Source organism: Melozone crissalis, unplaced genomic scaffold (assembly GCF_028551555.1).
Source record: "Melozone crissalis strain CALT ecotype California unplaced genomic scaffold, PUWL_Pcris_2 ptg000043l_1, whole genome shotgun sequence".
In the NCBI taxonomy this organism is placed as follows: Eukaryota; Metazoa; Chordata; class Aves; order Passeriformes; family Passerellidae; genus Melozone; species Melozone crissalis.
Genome location: NW_026535821.1, coordinates 3762697 through 3777602, shown reverse-complemented (window position 1 = coordinate 3777602; position 14906 = coordinate 3762697). Strand labels below are relative to the sequence as shown.

General features: G+C 49.1%; 1 protein-coding gene across 1 annotated transcript; it reads right to left on the bottom strand.

The window, feature by feature from the left end:
* Window positions 1-8532: 8532 nt before the first annotated feature.
* On the bottom strand, window positions 8533-9468 carry LOC128942818 (olfactory receptor 14I1-like). Its single transcript, XM_054285470.1, has one exon. The coding sequence runs from the start codon at window positions 9463-9465 to the stop codon at window positions 8533-8535; it is 933 nt and encodes a 310-aa protein (XP_054141445.1). The 5' UTR covers window positions 9466-9468.
* Window positions 9469-14906: the final 5438 nt, after the last annotated feature.

Sequence of the window (14906 nt, the reverse complement as noted above, 5' to 3'; positions counted from 1 at the left end):
GGGATCCCCCCTGATGGGTCCTACAATTGAACGCTGCATTAGGGGCACTAATTTTCTACACCTTGCAGAGGCTAAGCGTGATTTACTTTGAACCTTGAGTCTATTCACAATACATTGTACGTCCCATTGGTAATAAGCAAGAATTTTCTGTTCAGGAGACTCATAAAGATTTAAAGCTGCATATGCATTTTGCCCCGTTTGTCTCCTTAATTCATCCTGCCAGTTTTCACTCCACATGTACTCGTGCCGGCAAGTATTGCACCACAAACCCAATAATAATGATTGTTCTATCCAAAAAGTTCTACCACAACCCCCACAATGTAGGGCTATCCAAGCAGCACAATGTGGATTGTGACAGTCAAGGCAATTTTTGTTTGCTGGACCTGTTAAGCAAAAGGTTGATAATGAGTCAATAAAACCAATCAGCTCCTGGGCTGTCCGGTAGTGATGCGTCAGTGCTCTGTCCACCGCTTTCAAGTATCCCTTCAGCTGTAGCAGTAGTAGTCGTAGGACTAGAGGCAGTTTCTTCCCCAGTCGCTCCTTGTCCTCCTCCGTGAGGTTGTTCACCAGATGCTGCATCAAAAATAGGTTTAGTCCACTTAGCAGGCACCCACAAAGGCCCTGTAGGTGAGGAAACACAAAGATACCCCCGACTCCAGTATAACACTTTTTCAGGCTTTTCCCATAATCCTGTACTCGGGTTCTTATACTTAACCCAGACCTCCGTTTCCTTAGTAGTTTCCTGACCTGACCTCGGGTGATGTTTAATTGCAGGGGGGGTATCGTCTTCCCCAAAAATACATAAATGGTTGATCACATACAGAACCTTAGCCAAACATGCTTGTGGGTCTCTTAAATCTTGATGCTTTTCAATGTACTGCTTAAGGGTGCCGTTTGCTCTTTCCACTATTGCCTGTCCAGTAGGGGAGTATGGAATCCCTTTCACATGCTTAACGGACCACTGATTCAAAAATTTCTGGACCCTAGCACTTACATAAGCTGGACCATTATCCGTTTTGATACTCTTTGGGACTCCCATGACAGCGAAGCAACTTAACAGTGCCTGATAACATGTATAGCTTTTTCTCCTGCCTGAGCCGTAGCCCATATGTAATGACTATATGTATCTATAGTAACATGCACATACTTGACTCTACCAAATCTAGCTACATGTGTAACATCCATTTGCCATTTCTCATTTATTTCTAAACCTCGAGGATTAACTCCGACGCCTAAACCTATTCCCCCATTATGATAACTACATGTTGGACATGCTCTAACAATGGCCTTCGCTTCTGACAAACTCAGCTCAAAGTTCCTTGCTAGTCCTTTTGCATTTTGATGATATCTACTATGTGCTTCTCTGGCCAATGTATGCTTATCAACAGGACAAGAGTTATCAATGGGTAAGGTAACCAATTTGTCTGCACGTTCATTCCCTTCTCCTAAACCTTCAGACCATTTATGGCTCCTAATATGAATCACAGAATACGCTGCATTTCTCTCCCGTAAAGCTTTCCTTAATTGTACCAGTAACTCATACAATCCTTTATTATTCACTTCCTTAATTGCTGCTTCCTCTATTCGTCTGACTACTCCTGCGACATACATAGAGTCTGTGACCACATTTAAAGGCTCCTGTAAGTTGGACACTGCCCATACTACTGCTAACAATTCCAGGGTTTGTAAGCTATCTGCAGGGTCTGCTGTGAGGAGTTGATGCTTCCATTGTCCTTTTTCTTGCCAGATGACAGCAGCACGCCTTGATTTCTTTCCTGCATCTGTAAAAGCTGTAATAGCTCCTTCTATGGGGCACTCTCTTCTCTCAACGGTTGGGTGATCCAGCTCCATTCTGTCATCCATTGCAAAACTCTGGGCACTAATTTGCTGGTCTCTACTTTAGCAGACGATGTCAATAATGCTTCCTGTAAATCCTTTGAATTAATCAAGTACCAGTCTAAGGTTTCTTTTTCCATAGGCAATCTAATGGTAGCGGGTTCTCGACCATCCACTTCAGTAATTCTGAGATGCCCCTTTTGATTAACACAGCCAATTGTTCGATTTTTGAAAATATTGTTTTCTTATGTTGTAGTGGTGGTGGCAACCATTCCAAAACCCGTATCTCCCCCATTTTCTTTTGTTGTTGAGAGAGAGCACCAAGCAAGTGGCAAGGGCTATTCCAGATGGTAAGGTCAATGGGGTAGTCGAGTTGTCGACGAGACACATACCCTTGTTGTACACAGTTACTAATTTGCTGCAAGGCAAGATGGTGCTCCTTTGTCAGGTATACAGGAGTAGTGGGGTCAACGCCCTTTAACAAAGGCCGTAGGATTTCTAACAAGTGATTTGGTATTCCCACAATGGGCTTTAACCACTGTAAGTCTCCCAGCAACTTCTGTGCATCATGCAGAGTCTTAATGTCTAATTGTAATTCCAATTTTTGAGGTATTACTATTTGATCCATTAAAGTCCATCCCAAATATTTCCATGGCTTTGTGGTCTGAATTTTCTCTGTAGCAATAACAAGCGAATATGCTGCAAGAGTATCTCTAATGCTGTCAATCTGCAAAGAGGAAAATGGTTGTTGCTGTGCAAACAAAATATTGTCCATGTAATGAGATATTATAGTTGCTGGCCACTTGCGACGTAGTGGCTGTAATGCAGCATCAACATAAAGCTGACACAACGTGGGAGAACTGCGCATGCCCTGTGGTAACACAGTCCATTCAAATCTTTTGTCTGGTTCCTTACGATTTACTGCCGGTAAAGTAAAAGCAAATCTCTTCATGTCATCAGGATGCAACCCAATAGTGAAAAAACAATCCTTTAGGTCAATAATTAAAAGTGGCCAGTGTTCTGGGATCATAGCTGGATTTGGAAGACCAGGCTGTAAGGCACCCATTGGTTCCATCTGGTCATTTGCAGCTCATAAATCATGTAACAAACGGTATTTCCCTGATTTCTTCTTGATTACAAAAATAGGTGTATTCCAAGGGCTCGTGGAGAGTCGTAGGTGTCCCTGTGTGTATTGTTCCTTTACCAATTCATGGGCGTGCATAAGACTCTCCCCTTTTAATGGCCATTGCTTAACCATCACCGGTGTATCCGTTTTCCAGGTGAGTGGAATGGGGAAAGTCCAAGCAATGGCAATTATCCCAAAGGGTGATGGTTAGTTAACACCACTCCCAATTGTGTTAAAATGTCCCTTCCAATTAAGCAAGAAACTGTAGGAGGCAATTGAACAACTGAAAACACAGCAGATACTTGTTGATTATCAATGCACACCGACAAAGGCGGCGATCTGCTTGCTAATGTAAATCCTCCTACTCCTGTGAGCATGTTTGATGATGGGAATAGGGGCCAATGTTGTGGCCACTCTTCTGGAGAAATGATGCTGGTATCTGCTCCTGTATCCAATAATCCATAAAGGGTTATGCTTTGATGTCCATGGGTAATCTCAACTTTTTGTTTTGGTCTATTTTGTGAATCCACAGTCAAAAGTGTAACACCAGTAGAGCCAAAACCCTTCTCATTCCGTGTTTGCCCAGTAAATGATGGTATACCCAATGTCATTTGTGATAGCGGTACCAATTGTGCCATGCGTTGTCCTTTTGTTATTTTAATAGGGGGATAAAGGGTGTAAACCATGATTTGTATTTCCCCTGTATAGTCTGCATCAATAACACCAGTCAATACAAATGATCCCAGCATGGTTGTTGAGGAACGTCCTAGTAACAATGCTTCACATCTTTGTCCATTTAATATAAGAGGACCCTTTACTCCAGTTGGTATCCTCTCAGGCCGGTTCATCATTAGCGTGACGTCTACTGCTGCTGATAAGTCCAAACCGAGGCTCCCTGCTGTTGCTGGTTGCAGACAGGAGGTGGCAGTGATGTTACGGCGGCAGCTGGTGTCTCTGATGTCACAGCGGCAACTTGTGTCTGGGCGCTGCCCCCATTCACGCTCCTCTGATCGTTTCCCGACCGGCGCTTACAAGCCGTAGAATTGTGGGAGCTAGATCGGCAGCTTTGACACCATATACCAGTTGCTCGACATCCTCGACGCGTATGTCCCTCATTGCCGCATCGGTAACACTTGATGAACGGTCTCGAGCCTCCTTGCGTGACTGCCAGTGAGCCGCTTCGGAGAGGAGCAAGAGCAGCTAACACCTGATTCTGAGTAGACTCTGCTTGCTTTTACAACCCTAATCCTAATTCCTTTAAAGCTTCTGCTATAAATGCCTGTGAAGCTGTTGGCATTAATGCCATTCGCTCTAATGCCTCCTCAATGGTCCAATTTGCCCCTAAAGTAGCTAACACTCTTTGTGTTGCTGGATTGCTATTTTGTAATACACTCTGCTTTAATAGTGCCCCTTTCATATAGTCCGCAACACCAGCCCGATCTATGGCAGCAGCTGCCCTATCGATAAAACTTTCAAATGATTCTTCTCTACCCTGTTTAATACCCATATAAGCCGGTAACCCTCCTGGCTCTTTAACCATGTCTATTGCAGCACGCACTAATCGCATAGACTCTCTAAGCTTATCTGCTCTGTGCCTCTGTACGCAAATATGCCCCTAAGCCCATAAGCTCCTCTACTGTTACTCCATGTAATGGATCTCCCTGAGCTCATTGTACAGCAACCGACTCATTAACCATAGCTTGCCAATGTGCATTAAACAATAACTGCTGGTGCTGAGTGAATATTAAACACACTATTCCTCTTAAATCATTTGGGCATAAAACCTGAGTATTAAAAAGATAATCTAGCATTTGCCTAACAGGTTCACTTTTTACTCCAAACTGACTAACCGTAGAACGTAACTGAGCTAACAACTTCCAATCTAAGGGAGTATATTCCGCTATATTATGCGTAAGGTTCCCCTGTGCATCATACTGTGGTGTGTATGTGACCGGACATGCAAGACTAGAAGCTACTTCCACCGCCTCGCCATCCCCCATTTGCATTACTTCTTTTGCCAAAGCAGCCCAAGCTTCCCTCCTCTGTTTAGCCATGTCCCCCCATAGGTCACTGTGTGCCCCTGGGATAGGGTCTGACTCTTTAAGGGTGCTATGCTGCTGGCACTTCGGTACAGAGACCGAGCTTTCCGGCGGGGGGGGCGGTGGAACCAGAGATGGCTCGCGTGGGGGAAGTGGCCCCCCCGCCGGAGCTGGCTCGCTCAGGGAAAGCGGCGGAGGCAAAGCTGGCGGCGGAGGCAAAGCTGGCTTGCTCTTACCTCCACCATCCAACTCGCCCTCCCCCCCAACAGGAAGGGTGCAGATGGTTCCACTGTGTCTATAGGAAAATCCTCCACACCACTCTGCTGGGGACTCTTAGGCATAAGTATCTTAGTTACAGAAGGTGCCAGGGGATCATCCTCACGACCATACCCTATATTCCTCTTATGAGCTTCTGTCGCCCTTTCTGCTGCCTTTCTCTCAGAGACATGCTGAAGCAACGTGTTATACACCACCCGCCATAGCTTGCCTAATTTCTTTGCTGACTTATCATAGTCTAACACTGTATCCCACAGGATATCCCCAAACTTCTTCCATCTGCTAGCTCATGAACTGTATGTGGGTTAGCGAAAATCCCTTTAGCATGGCCGTAAGCCAATAACCCTGGTAATTCCTTTTTTAAATCTATCCCCTTTCCTCCTCGCCGTTCTAAATACGCGGCGAAAAGATCATATGCTGCCTGCCTATCCATACCTATTCGTCAGCATGCGCTGTTGCAGGTCTCCAGACTTCGGCAGCACGTATTGGCTCGAGTCACCGTTGTGAACCTCGAGGGTGCTTCAAATTCCGGCACCGTCCCGGCTGCAAGGACCTAAACTCAACTTCCTCGACCGTGGCGCGTTCCCCCCTTTTTCTTTTAATCTGAGACAAGAGGGCAAATGTTCGGGGTCACCATTTGTTGATGGAAGGAGACCCAGACACCAATTGGTTCATCGCAGGTCCGATTTATTGATCGATACAGCGGGTTAAATACAGTTCATAATAAGCTTCATACATATTGCAAAAGCTGAGCTCAGGATTGGTTAGTTACATATCAGCAACTACGCCTACTTCTGCATTTTTGTGGTTATTCTTTTGATACTTTCTGCATATTTTCAGCAGGAATCGCTCTTCCCTATCCTCATGTTGCAGCAAGGGCATCATGTCCTTGCCTGTCATTGGTCACTGACTGCTGACTTCCCTTTCAAGCTTAACCAGCAGCATTATGTCAACATGGCCTTTCTCAGCTAACCAACTGTTAACAAAACTCTCCACATCAAGGAACCAAGAATCCATTGTGACACTATGGGGCCCAAGGGATCCAAGGGTCTTAGTGACACCAAGGGGCCCCATGGAACCAAAGGGACACTGTGACACTGGGTGGACTCATAGAATCATGGAAACCATTGGGACACTCTGGGGCCTCATGGAAAAGGCTGGATCCAGGGCCCAACTCCAACAAGGTCAAGTTTAACAATTCCAAGTGCTGGGTCCTGCACTTTGCCCTCAACAACCCCTGCAGCAGTACAGGCTGAGGACAGAGTTGCTGGAGAGCAGCCAGGCAGAAAGGGACCTGCAGGGACTGATGGACAGCAGGCTGGACATGAGGCAGCAGTGTGCCCAGGTGGCCAAGAAGGCCAATGGCTCCTGGCCTGGATCAGCAATGGTGTGGCCAGCAGGAGCAGGGCAGTGATTCTTCCCCTGTGCTGGACACTACTTGGGCAGCACCTCGAGTGCTGTGTCCAGTTCTCAGACCCCCAATATAGGATGGACATGTACGGGCTGGAGGGTGTCCAGAGAAGGGCAACAAGGCTGAGGAGTGGTCTGGAACACAAGTCCTTTGAGGAGTGGCTGAGGGAGCTAGAGTTGTTTATCCTGGAGAAGGCTCAGGGGAGACAAGACAGTGTCAGGGCACAGGTCGGACTTGATATCTCCAAGGTCTTTTCCAACTTTGCTGATTCTGTGATTCTCTGGAAAAACCCTTGGAGCAATTGCAGGGTGAGCCCTGGGCCTCCTCTTCAGAAGCTGCAGCAGCCCAGGTCCCTCAGCTTCTCCTGCCAGCCCCAAAGCCCATCCTGTCAGTCCTGCAGAGCCTATGCAGCTCCTCCTCACTGCCCAGAACAGGGAGCCCCAGAGCAAGACACAGCAGCCCAGATGTGCCCCCCTGGTCTGGGATGCCTCTGGCAAGGGAGTGGCACGAGGCACTGCAGGAGCCTGCAGACAATTCCTGCAGCACTTGTAGGATGATCCTGCTGCCCAAGGGACGTTCCCATGGGGCCAAGTCAGGAACTGCAATTGGGAATGGGGCCAGAGTTGAAAGGGCAAACAGGGATGGGCTGTTTGCAGGGCAGGGAACAGGGATGGGCAAGAGCAAGAAATTTATACCGGTTATACCGGGGACAGAGTAAAGAAAGCAAAAGTGATGCCAAGGAAATGCTCAGGGCAGTTTGGGGGTGGCTGCCAGGCAGCCCTGGCTCTGAGCAACAGCCTCTGCAGGGGGACAGGAAACTCCCAGCTGATGGGAACAAACTTGCTGGCTGACTGCAGAGGCCAGGACAAAGCTGAGTGGTTTCCCTGGTGTCCCCCAGCCCTTGCTGGCCCCTGGCATTTGTGCTCCCTCAGGTTCATGTCCCCACACCAACAGCATGGGGGTGCTCCCCCTGCTGTGTGCAATGCAAACAGGGACTGCTGAGCCAGTGCTGCTGTGTCTGTGCCTGCAAGGATGGGGCACCTGTGTGAGCTGGGGGAGAGGCCAGGGCTGCAGAGGGGGGATGTTGTTGGCAGCTCCATCAGGGCACTCTGGGGCACTGTCCTGGGCTGTGCAGCACACTGGGGATGGATCAGCCCCTGCTCTGCTGCTCCTTCCCGTCTGCCCCAGGGCCCTTGCAGAGCCCCAGCCATGCTGTTTGCCCCCAGCCTGCCCACGGCCAGCCTGGGGCTGCTCACAGGGCTTTTCTGTGCTGAGCATTGGCCTGGGTGTGTTCTTGAGAGAGCCTGGGCAAGGAGCCTGGAGCCCCCAGGCCCTGGCCTGAGGCATCAGCGCTGCCCCAGCAGTGCCCATGGCCTGTCCCTGCTGCAGCCCCGGCACTGCCGCCCCCAGGGCTGTGCCCGGCCCTGGGAGCACTCAGGCCCTGCAGCAAAACCAGGGCCACCAGGGCAGCGGGGCAGGGCCATGGCAGCAGCACTGACAACACCAAGTGCTGCTGCTGCTGTGGGCACAGCTGCTGTGCCAGCACTGATCTGCCCCCAGCTCTGCACACAGACATTGCTGCTGCAGCTCCAGAGAAGGCAACAAAAGGGCATCTCTGTAGAAAACTCTGCTGGGAGATCATTTAGTTCTTTTAAAGCCACCAAGAGCGCAGCCCATCATTGACACACTCTCTGGGCACAGGGAAGGTGGAGAGAAACAAAATGGGCAATGGCACAAATAAAGACATTTCTTGTGGCCAATATGAAAAAAATCCACAACCAAAGTGACAAGAAGTATCAAACATTACTTTTATTACAAGTGATTTTTAGAAAATGGCCGGCAGTTTAATACTTGTGAAACCATCCAGTCATCAGTCTCCACACTGCAGCCTTGAGCTCCTGGTTCCTCAGGCTGTAGATGAGGGGGTTCACGGCTGGAGGCACCACCGAGTACAGAACTGACAGAGCCAGATCCAGGGATGGGGAGGAGATGGAGGGAGGCTTCAGGTGGACAAACACGACAGTGCTAAGGAACAGGGAGAGCACGGCCAGGTGAGGGAGGCAGGTGGAAAAGGCTTTGTGCCGTCCCTGCTCAGAGGGGATCCTCAGCATGGTCCTCAAGATCTGCATGTAGGAGAAAACAATGAACACAAAACATCCGAGTCCTAAACAGACACTAACAGCGAGAAGGCCCTGTTCCATGAGGTAGGATTTGGAGCAGAAGAGCTTTAGGATCTGTGGGATTTCACAAAAGAGCTGGCCCAGGGCATTGCCGTGGCACAGGGGGAGGGAAAATGTATTGACTGTGTACATGAGAGCAGTGAGAAAGGCACTGGCCCAGGCAGCTGCTGCCATGTGGGCACAAGCTCTGCTGCCCAGGAGGGTCCCGTAGTGCAGGGGTTTGCAGATGGACACGTAGCGGTCGTAGCTCATGACGGTCAGGAGGAAATGCTCTGCTGAGATGAAGAAGAGAAAGAAAAACACCTGGGCAGCACATCCATTGTAGGAGATGTCCCTGGTGTCCCAGAGGGAATTGTGCATGGCTTTGGGGACAGTGGTGCAGATGGAGCCCAGGTCGGTGAGGGCCAGGTTGAGCAGGAAGAAGAACATGGGCGTGTGCAGGTGGTGGCCACAGGCTACGGCGCTGATGATGAGGCCGTTGCCCAGGAGGGCAGCCAGGGAGATGCCCAGCAATAGGCAGAAATGCAGGAGCTGCAGCTGCCGCGTGTCTGCCAATGCCAGCAGGAGGAAGTGCCTGATGGAGCTGCTGTTGGACATTTGCTGTCTCAGGCCTTGGGGAGCTTTACATTGAGAAAAGTCAGTGACAGGTTAGGAGAAACTTCTTCCAGCAAAATCAAAGCCTTTTCCCACAGACCTTTCTCCTCTAACACTCTGACAACCTTTTGATTTTCTATCATCTTTAAGTTGGGAGCCCTGTTTGGTTCTGGCCAAGTGGGGCTTCACGTGCACAGCAGCTACATGCAGGTTATTTTTATTCATCCTTGCTGTGCAGACATGGGCAGGGACAGGGACCTGTCCTCTTGTTCCACTTGGAAACCCTGTTAACACAGAAGGCCCTGTCAGCATCTGCACCCCTACTGACAGAGAGCAGGAATGGCAAAGTCTGTTTAAATATTTTAGAGTTTTTACAGCTCCTCTTCCCCGTCTCCTTCTGAGTATTTTTGGATGGCAGAAACTCTCATAATTTCTCCTGCCCTCCAGGAGAACAGAGTGATTTCTCTAAAGCAAGGTGGGGAATGGAGAGCGAGGGGAGGACGTCTGCCTCCCAGTCCAGGATTCTCTGGACTTTCTCCATTCTCAGACATAGGATAATCACCCTCCCATGTGTCCTTTAAAAACCATCCCGACACTGCTGAGAGCAGATGGATCCCCCACACTTCACCAAATGTCCATTCCCTTCTCAAGATCTCAGCCACACATTTGTACCCAGGGACACACTGGGCTCATTTCACCAACCCAATAGCATTTTCTCATCATACAACTTCTGTGCCTCACCCTGGGGCTTTCAGATAACACAGAGATGTTCTAGGACAGGTTTCTATCCTGGATTGAAGCTCCCAGCTTGGACTGAAATCTCAGAGAGACTTCCAAGTGTCCTTATGATGGCATTGGATTGAGGGAGATGCAGCTCCTTCCCTGGCTGCACTAACAGCATTGCACAGAGCCAGGCAATGGGGACAGCATCACCCTGAGCCAGCTGTGCCCCCTGCCAGAGCCCCCAGGGCCCGGCAGCTGCTCCCAGCCCTGTGCTCTGCAGAGGGAACTGGGCCTGGGGCTGCAGAGCTGCCCCACGGCTCTGCTGCAGCTCTGCCTGCACAGGAGGGGCTGCACACCTTGGAGCCCCGGCCCTGAGGGCAGAGGCTTGGCTGGGGGGACAAAAGGGAGGGGGCATGTTCAGAGGGAGTGGCTGCACTGGAGGGAATCCTATGGGCATCTCTAAACTCTCCCTGCCACAGCATTGCTGGGTTTTGTTTTCTCTCCTGCCCTGATCTTCTCTCTGATTCCTGGAGATTTTCCTCCTGCAGTTGTTTCCCTGTGCCTGATCTCTCCTTGCCAGCACTCACAGACCCCAAATCTCTGTGCACTCTCCTAGGCCTGAGAGAACCCTGTCTGTTTGCAGGACACTGGCTGGGGGCAGGTTCTGTTTGCAGCTTGGAGAAAGGACAGCTCAGACTGAGCCTGATGGGTCCACCAAAGGTGATGCTGGTGCTGTCCATGGGCAGAGTGGCTGCAAGCACACTAGGGATCTCCTGTGAAACTATTGATCACTAAAAGTAGCAGTTTAGATCTCTCAGGACCTTGGGAAAATTCATAATTAATAATCAACCACTAATATTTATCCCTCCCTCCCTGCCATGCTCCATAGTTGCAAACTGAACACCTAGTCTTTGTACATTTCCTCATTTTTATCAAAATCATTGTCTTGGTAATATTCTATGACTGATCAGAATGCCTCAGCATGTCAGAACTTCATAAGAATTTCACCTCCCCTACACCAGAAATACTCAGAGTTGTACTCACAGGGTCTGTAGGCATTGGGATGTTCCAGCTTTAGGAGATCACTCCAGGAGCTGCAGCTGCATTATCCTGCAGACAGAGGTTCCTGTGCCAAGGGCTGGCAGTGATTCTGCCCCAGGCACTTCTCAGCACCTTCCCAGCCCTGACTGATTGAAGATCTCTGTGCCTCTGTGCTGTGCCTGGGGTGGCTGCAGACAGTGCCCCAGCCCTTCTGGGCTGGCAGAAGAGCTGCAATTCAAGAGAAATGTGCTTTTGAAGCTCTTCTTGCTTACCAGGAGCTGCCTCTGTGCCAGGAGCCCATCCAGCTCATCAGCACAGACAGAGCACCAGGACTTTAATGAGCCTCTGAGGCTTTGTGCTCAGGCCCTGAACATCAGTCCCTGAGAGGGAGCTGAAGAAACCTCTGCAGAACTCCAAGTCAGAATCCAACTTCAAAGTTTCTGCGACTGTTAATGGGTCCCAGTGAAGGGCGCAACTGAGAAAGTGTCCCGAGGCCCCAGGCAGAGCAGAGAACTGGAGGCAGTGATGACAGGTGGGGACAAAGAGAAGCCAAGTCTTGGTGCCCTGAGACACAGCAGGGTCTGTGCCACCAAGGGCTCGGAGGAGACACCTTGTCCTGAGGCACTGGGGCCTCCTGGCACAGCCCCAGCCAGGCTGGGCACTGTCAGCCCCCTTGTCCTGCCCTCAGCATGCCTCCCTAGCCCACATCCCAGTGGCCTCAAGGATCTGCTGGAAGGAGTTCCTGGGGAGCCTTGGTCAGGAATGGCCCTGGGGGCTACTTCATGATCTCTGCAGGGACTGCAGGTTTTTCAAAGGGCTTTGGGTTTGGCTTTTGCCTTGGAGTCTCTGAGAGCTTTGTGCAATCATGGCCTCCAACTATCTGCTGTCATTAGTCCCTGGAGCGGCTTTGTCAGTAACAACACTCAGTGGGGCTCATTAAAACTTCAGGGTACTTTAGTTATTTTAAGGTACTTGGTGTTTCCCTTTTGACACAGACTCTGTGAGAGGTTTATGCAATCATGGCCCCAATTATCTGCTTTAATGAGTCCGTTGAGAGCTTTCTACTGACACTCAGTGCGGCTCATTAGTACTTTTAGATATTCAAGGTTTTTAAGGTACTATATGGATTAAAGGATACTTTTAGGTACTTTTAAGGATTTTCCTTCCCACACTGAGTCTCTGAGAGGGTTTTGTGCCATCCTGGCCTCCAATTCTCTCCTCCAAGGAGTCCATGAGGAGCCTGTGTTGGATATCTTCCCCCTTTCGGTTTTACAGCAAAGATGGAACTGAAAGAATTTTTTAAGTCTTTCAAAAAGCATCCAGACAAACATGGGAAAATTAACATTACAACAACAACAACTAAGAGAGTTAAATGTCCTGTTTTAGCTAGACATCATCCAACCCTTTAGTCCTTTTCATTGGAAGAGTTTATTGAACCAGTCTTTGTTTTTGACTTGAAGCTTCTTGAACACTTCCTTCAGTACCTGAATGCTCTTGTGGATTGACTTGCTGTGGCTGGAGAGGTTCATGCAACACATGCCCTCAGAGTCTAACCAACCATGCCCATGTGCCCAGAGTAAAAACTCTATCGGTGTTCTGCAAGGTGGCATGTCTGATGGTCTCTATGTCTGAGAGCAGGCCAGGCCACTCAATGTGAGGGAGGTAGCATTGGTTTGCTTACTTAACAGGCACCCAAGATGGTCTAATTGTCCTAAAGCTTTAGCTGCAGCCACCCAAGGTAGTCCAAACTGGGGGTGCTACCATCCGATACCTGGAGTAAAGCTTTCAAAGCCATCTCTTTGATATTATCCAATACTTCTCTGGGGATACCTGCTGCTCAGTCATCTGGTGGGCTGTATTGTCCTTCTCCAGCTAGATGGATGATTGTCAATTATGCCCTTGCCTCATTATTGGCATAGTCTGCTATTAATTGATTTAGTAAACACTTCCATCCCCCTTCCCACAGGGTGTATTCTGTAGGTGACAACAACATGGTCATAATACATTTTAAATCATAGGGAGTTAAGACATGCTGTACAGATGGCCCTCATTAGGCCAATAAAACAAGGTAAGTCCCTCCTATGGTTTTTAGCTGCCCTACATAGATCCTTGATTTCCCCATGAACCAGTGGCTGATACCTGGGATTCTGCCCCCTTCTTTCATAACATACTGGGGCAATGAGGAATTTCAAAACTATTTGCCAATCTCCTTCCTTTCCTAGGGACCTTCTGGGGTTGAGGGGTGAGGTGGCTCTGAGGAGTCCAAACTGTCTTCTGGGGAGGAAGAATAACTTGGAGCTGAAACATTTGGATTAGAAACAGTGAGACAGTTGGGCTTAGCATCTTCGATCATGGGGTTATATTGTTGCCACAGGGTGAGGCAAAGGGCGCTGCCATTTTGTCAGGTGTTGGGGAGGAAGGGCCTTGATTTAGGATGGCGGACTTCCAGGGTGGAGTTCTGGAGGCATGGCCCAGGGTGAAGGTGGACTGATTGACAGTGGGGCATGACCCACAGTTGTGGGGGTGGAGTCTGGAGGTTCCTTCAGGGAGGAAGAGAAGGTTGTGGTAGCAGGAAATGGAGGAGCCAAGATGGAGGGAGGATGGTTGGGCTCCCGAGCCACATTCAGGCTCCTTCCATCTTGAGTCTCCAGGGCATGATGCTCCAAGTCAGCGTGGCCATTGCCGTCTTGGACCATCGTGGAAGGTCTGAGGAGGGAAAGTTTGAGGGGAGGTCCTGAGTTAGGAGTGACCAACGGATTGAGTTTTCAACACATGGCTTGCTGGTGAGGGTGGTGTGGAAGATGGGGAGCATTTGGGGTGCAATGGGGTCCCATTTTATTGAAAGTTGTACATTTTAAGTCCCACGGACTCCCAAAATTCAGTGGTATGGATTTCATTAGCAGAAGCATCTGGAAAATTTTTAATGATCCACCTCATGATTGATTTTGATTCGTTCTTTGAAAATACTTTGTCATGATCAGTGAGAATTAACTTGAAGCATCCATATATGCTCCTTTCTACTTTGGACATCTGGCTGCTGATTCTTCTCTTTCTCTGCCTTATGGGGAAGAGCCACGGAAACACCCCAAATCAATTATGGGACGTGGGTGCATATTTTAAAGACACAATGGCAAAATCAGCAATAAATGTCTGGCATTTCCCTAAACCCACCTGCAATCCTATGCAGGTGAAATCATTGTTGTCCCTGCATATCCTGGGAAAGGTCCCTCGAAGCAACAATGAATCCATTGGGCTCAGCGCAATCCAAAATCCCAGGGAGTGCTTGCCTATCCATCAGTTAACCCCAGCTGACGTGACTAACACAGGGAGCCCTGAATGTCATGGTCCCTGTTTGGGCACCAAATGTCACAATGAAGGTGGCTGTGACAAACCTCTCTGGTTCCCTGACTTCAGGGTGAGGGTGCCAAAAATGAAAAGGAGCAGGATCAACAGAGTTGTTAAAAAGGAACTTTAATAATGGGGTGAAAAACTAAAAACATGGAGAAGTTGAGAACAGTATGAGGGGCAGGATCCAAAGACCTGAGTCAAAGGGGAAGCAACAACATGTACACTTGGGGCTAGCAAATTAGAACAATAACCATGTAGGGGAAACAAGTAACCAACAGGGGAGTAGACACTTGGACAAGTTAGCACAGCAACGCTAAAGGCTTATGGGGGAA

What these genes read in the sequence shown, in the direction of transcription:
- LOC128942818 (XM_054285470.1), bottom strand. Translation starts at nt 9,465, where the DNA reads ATGTCCAACAGCAGCTCCATCAGGCACTTCCTCCTGCTGGCATTGGCA.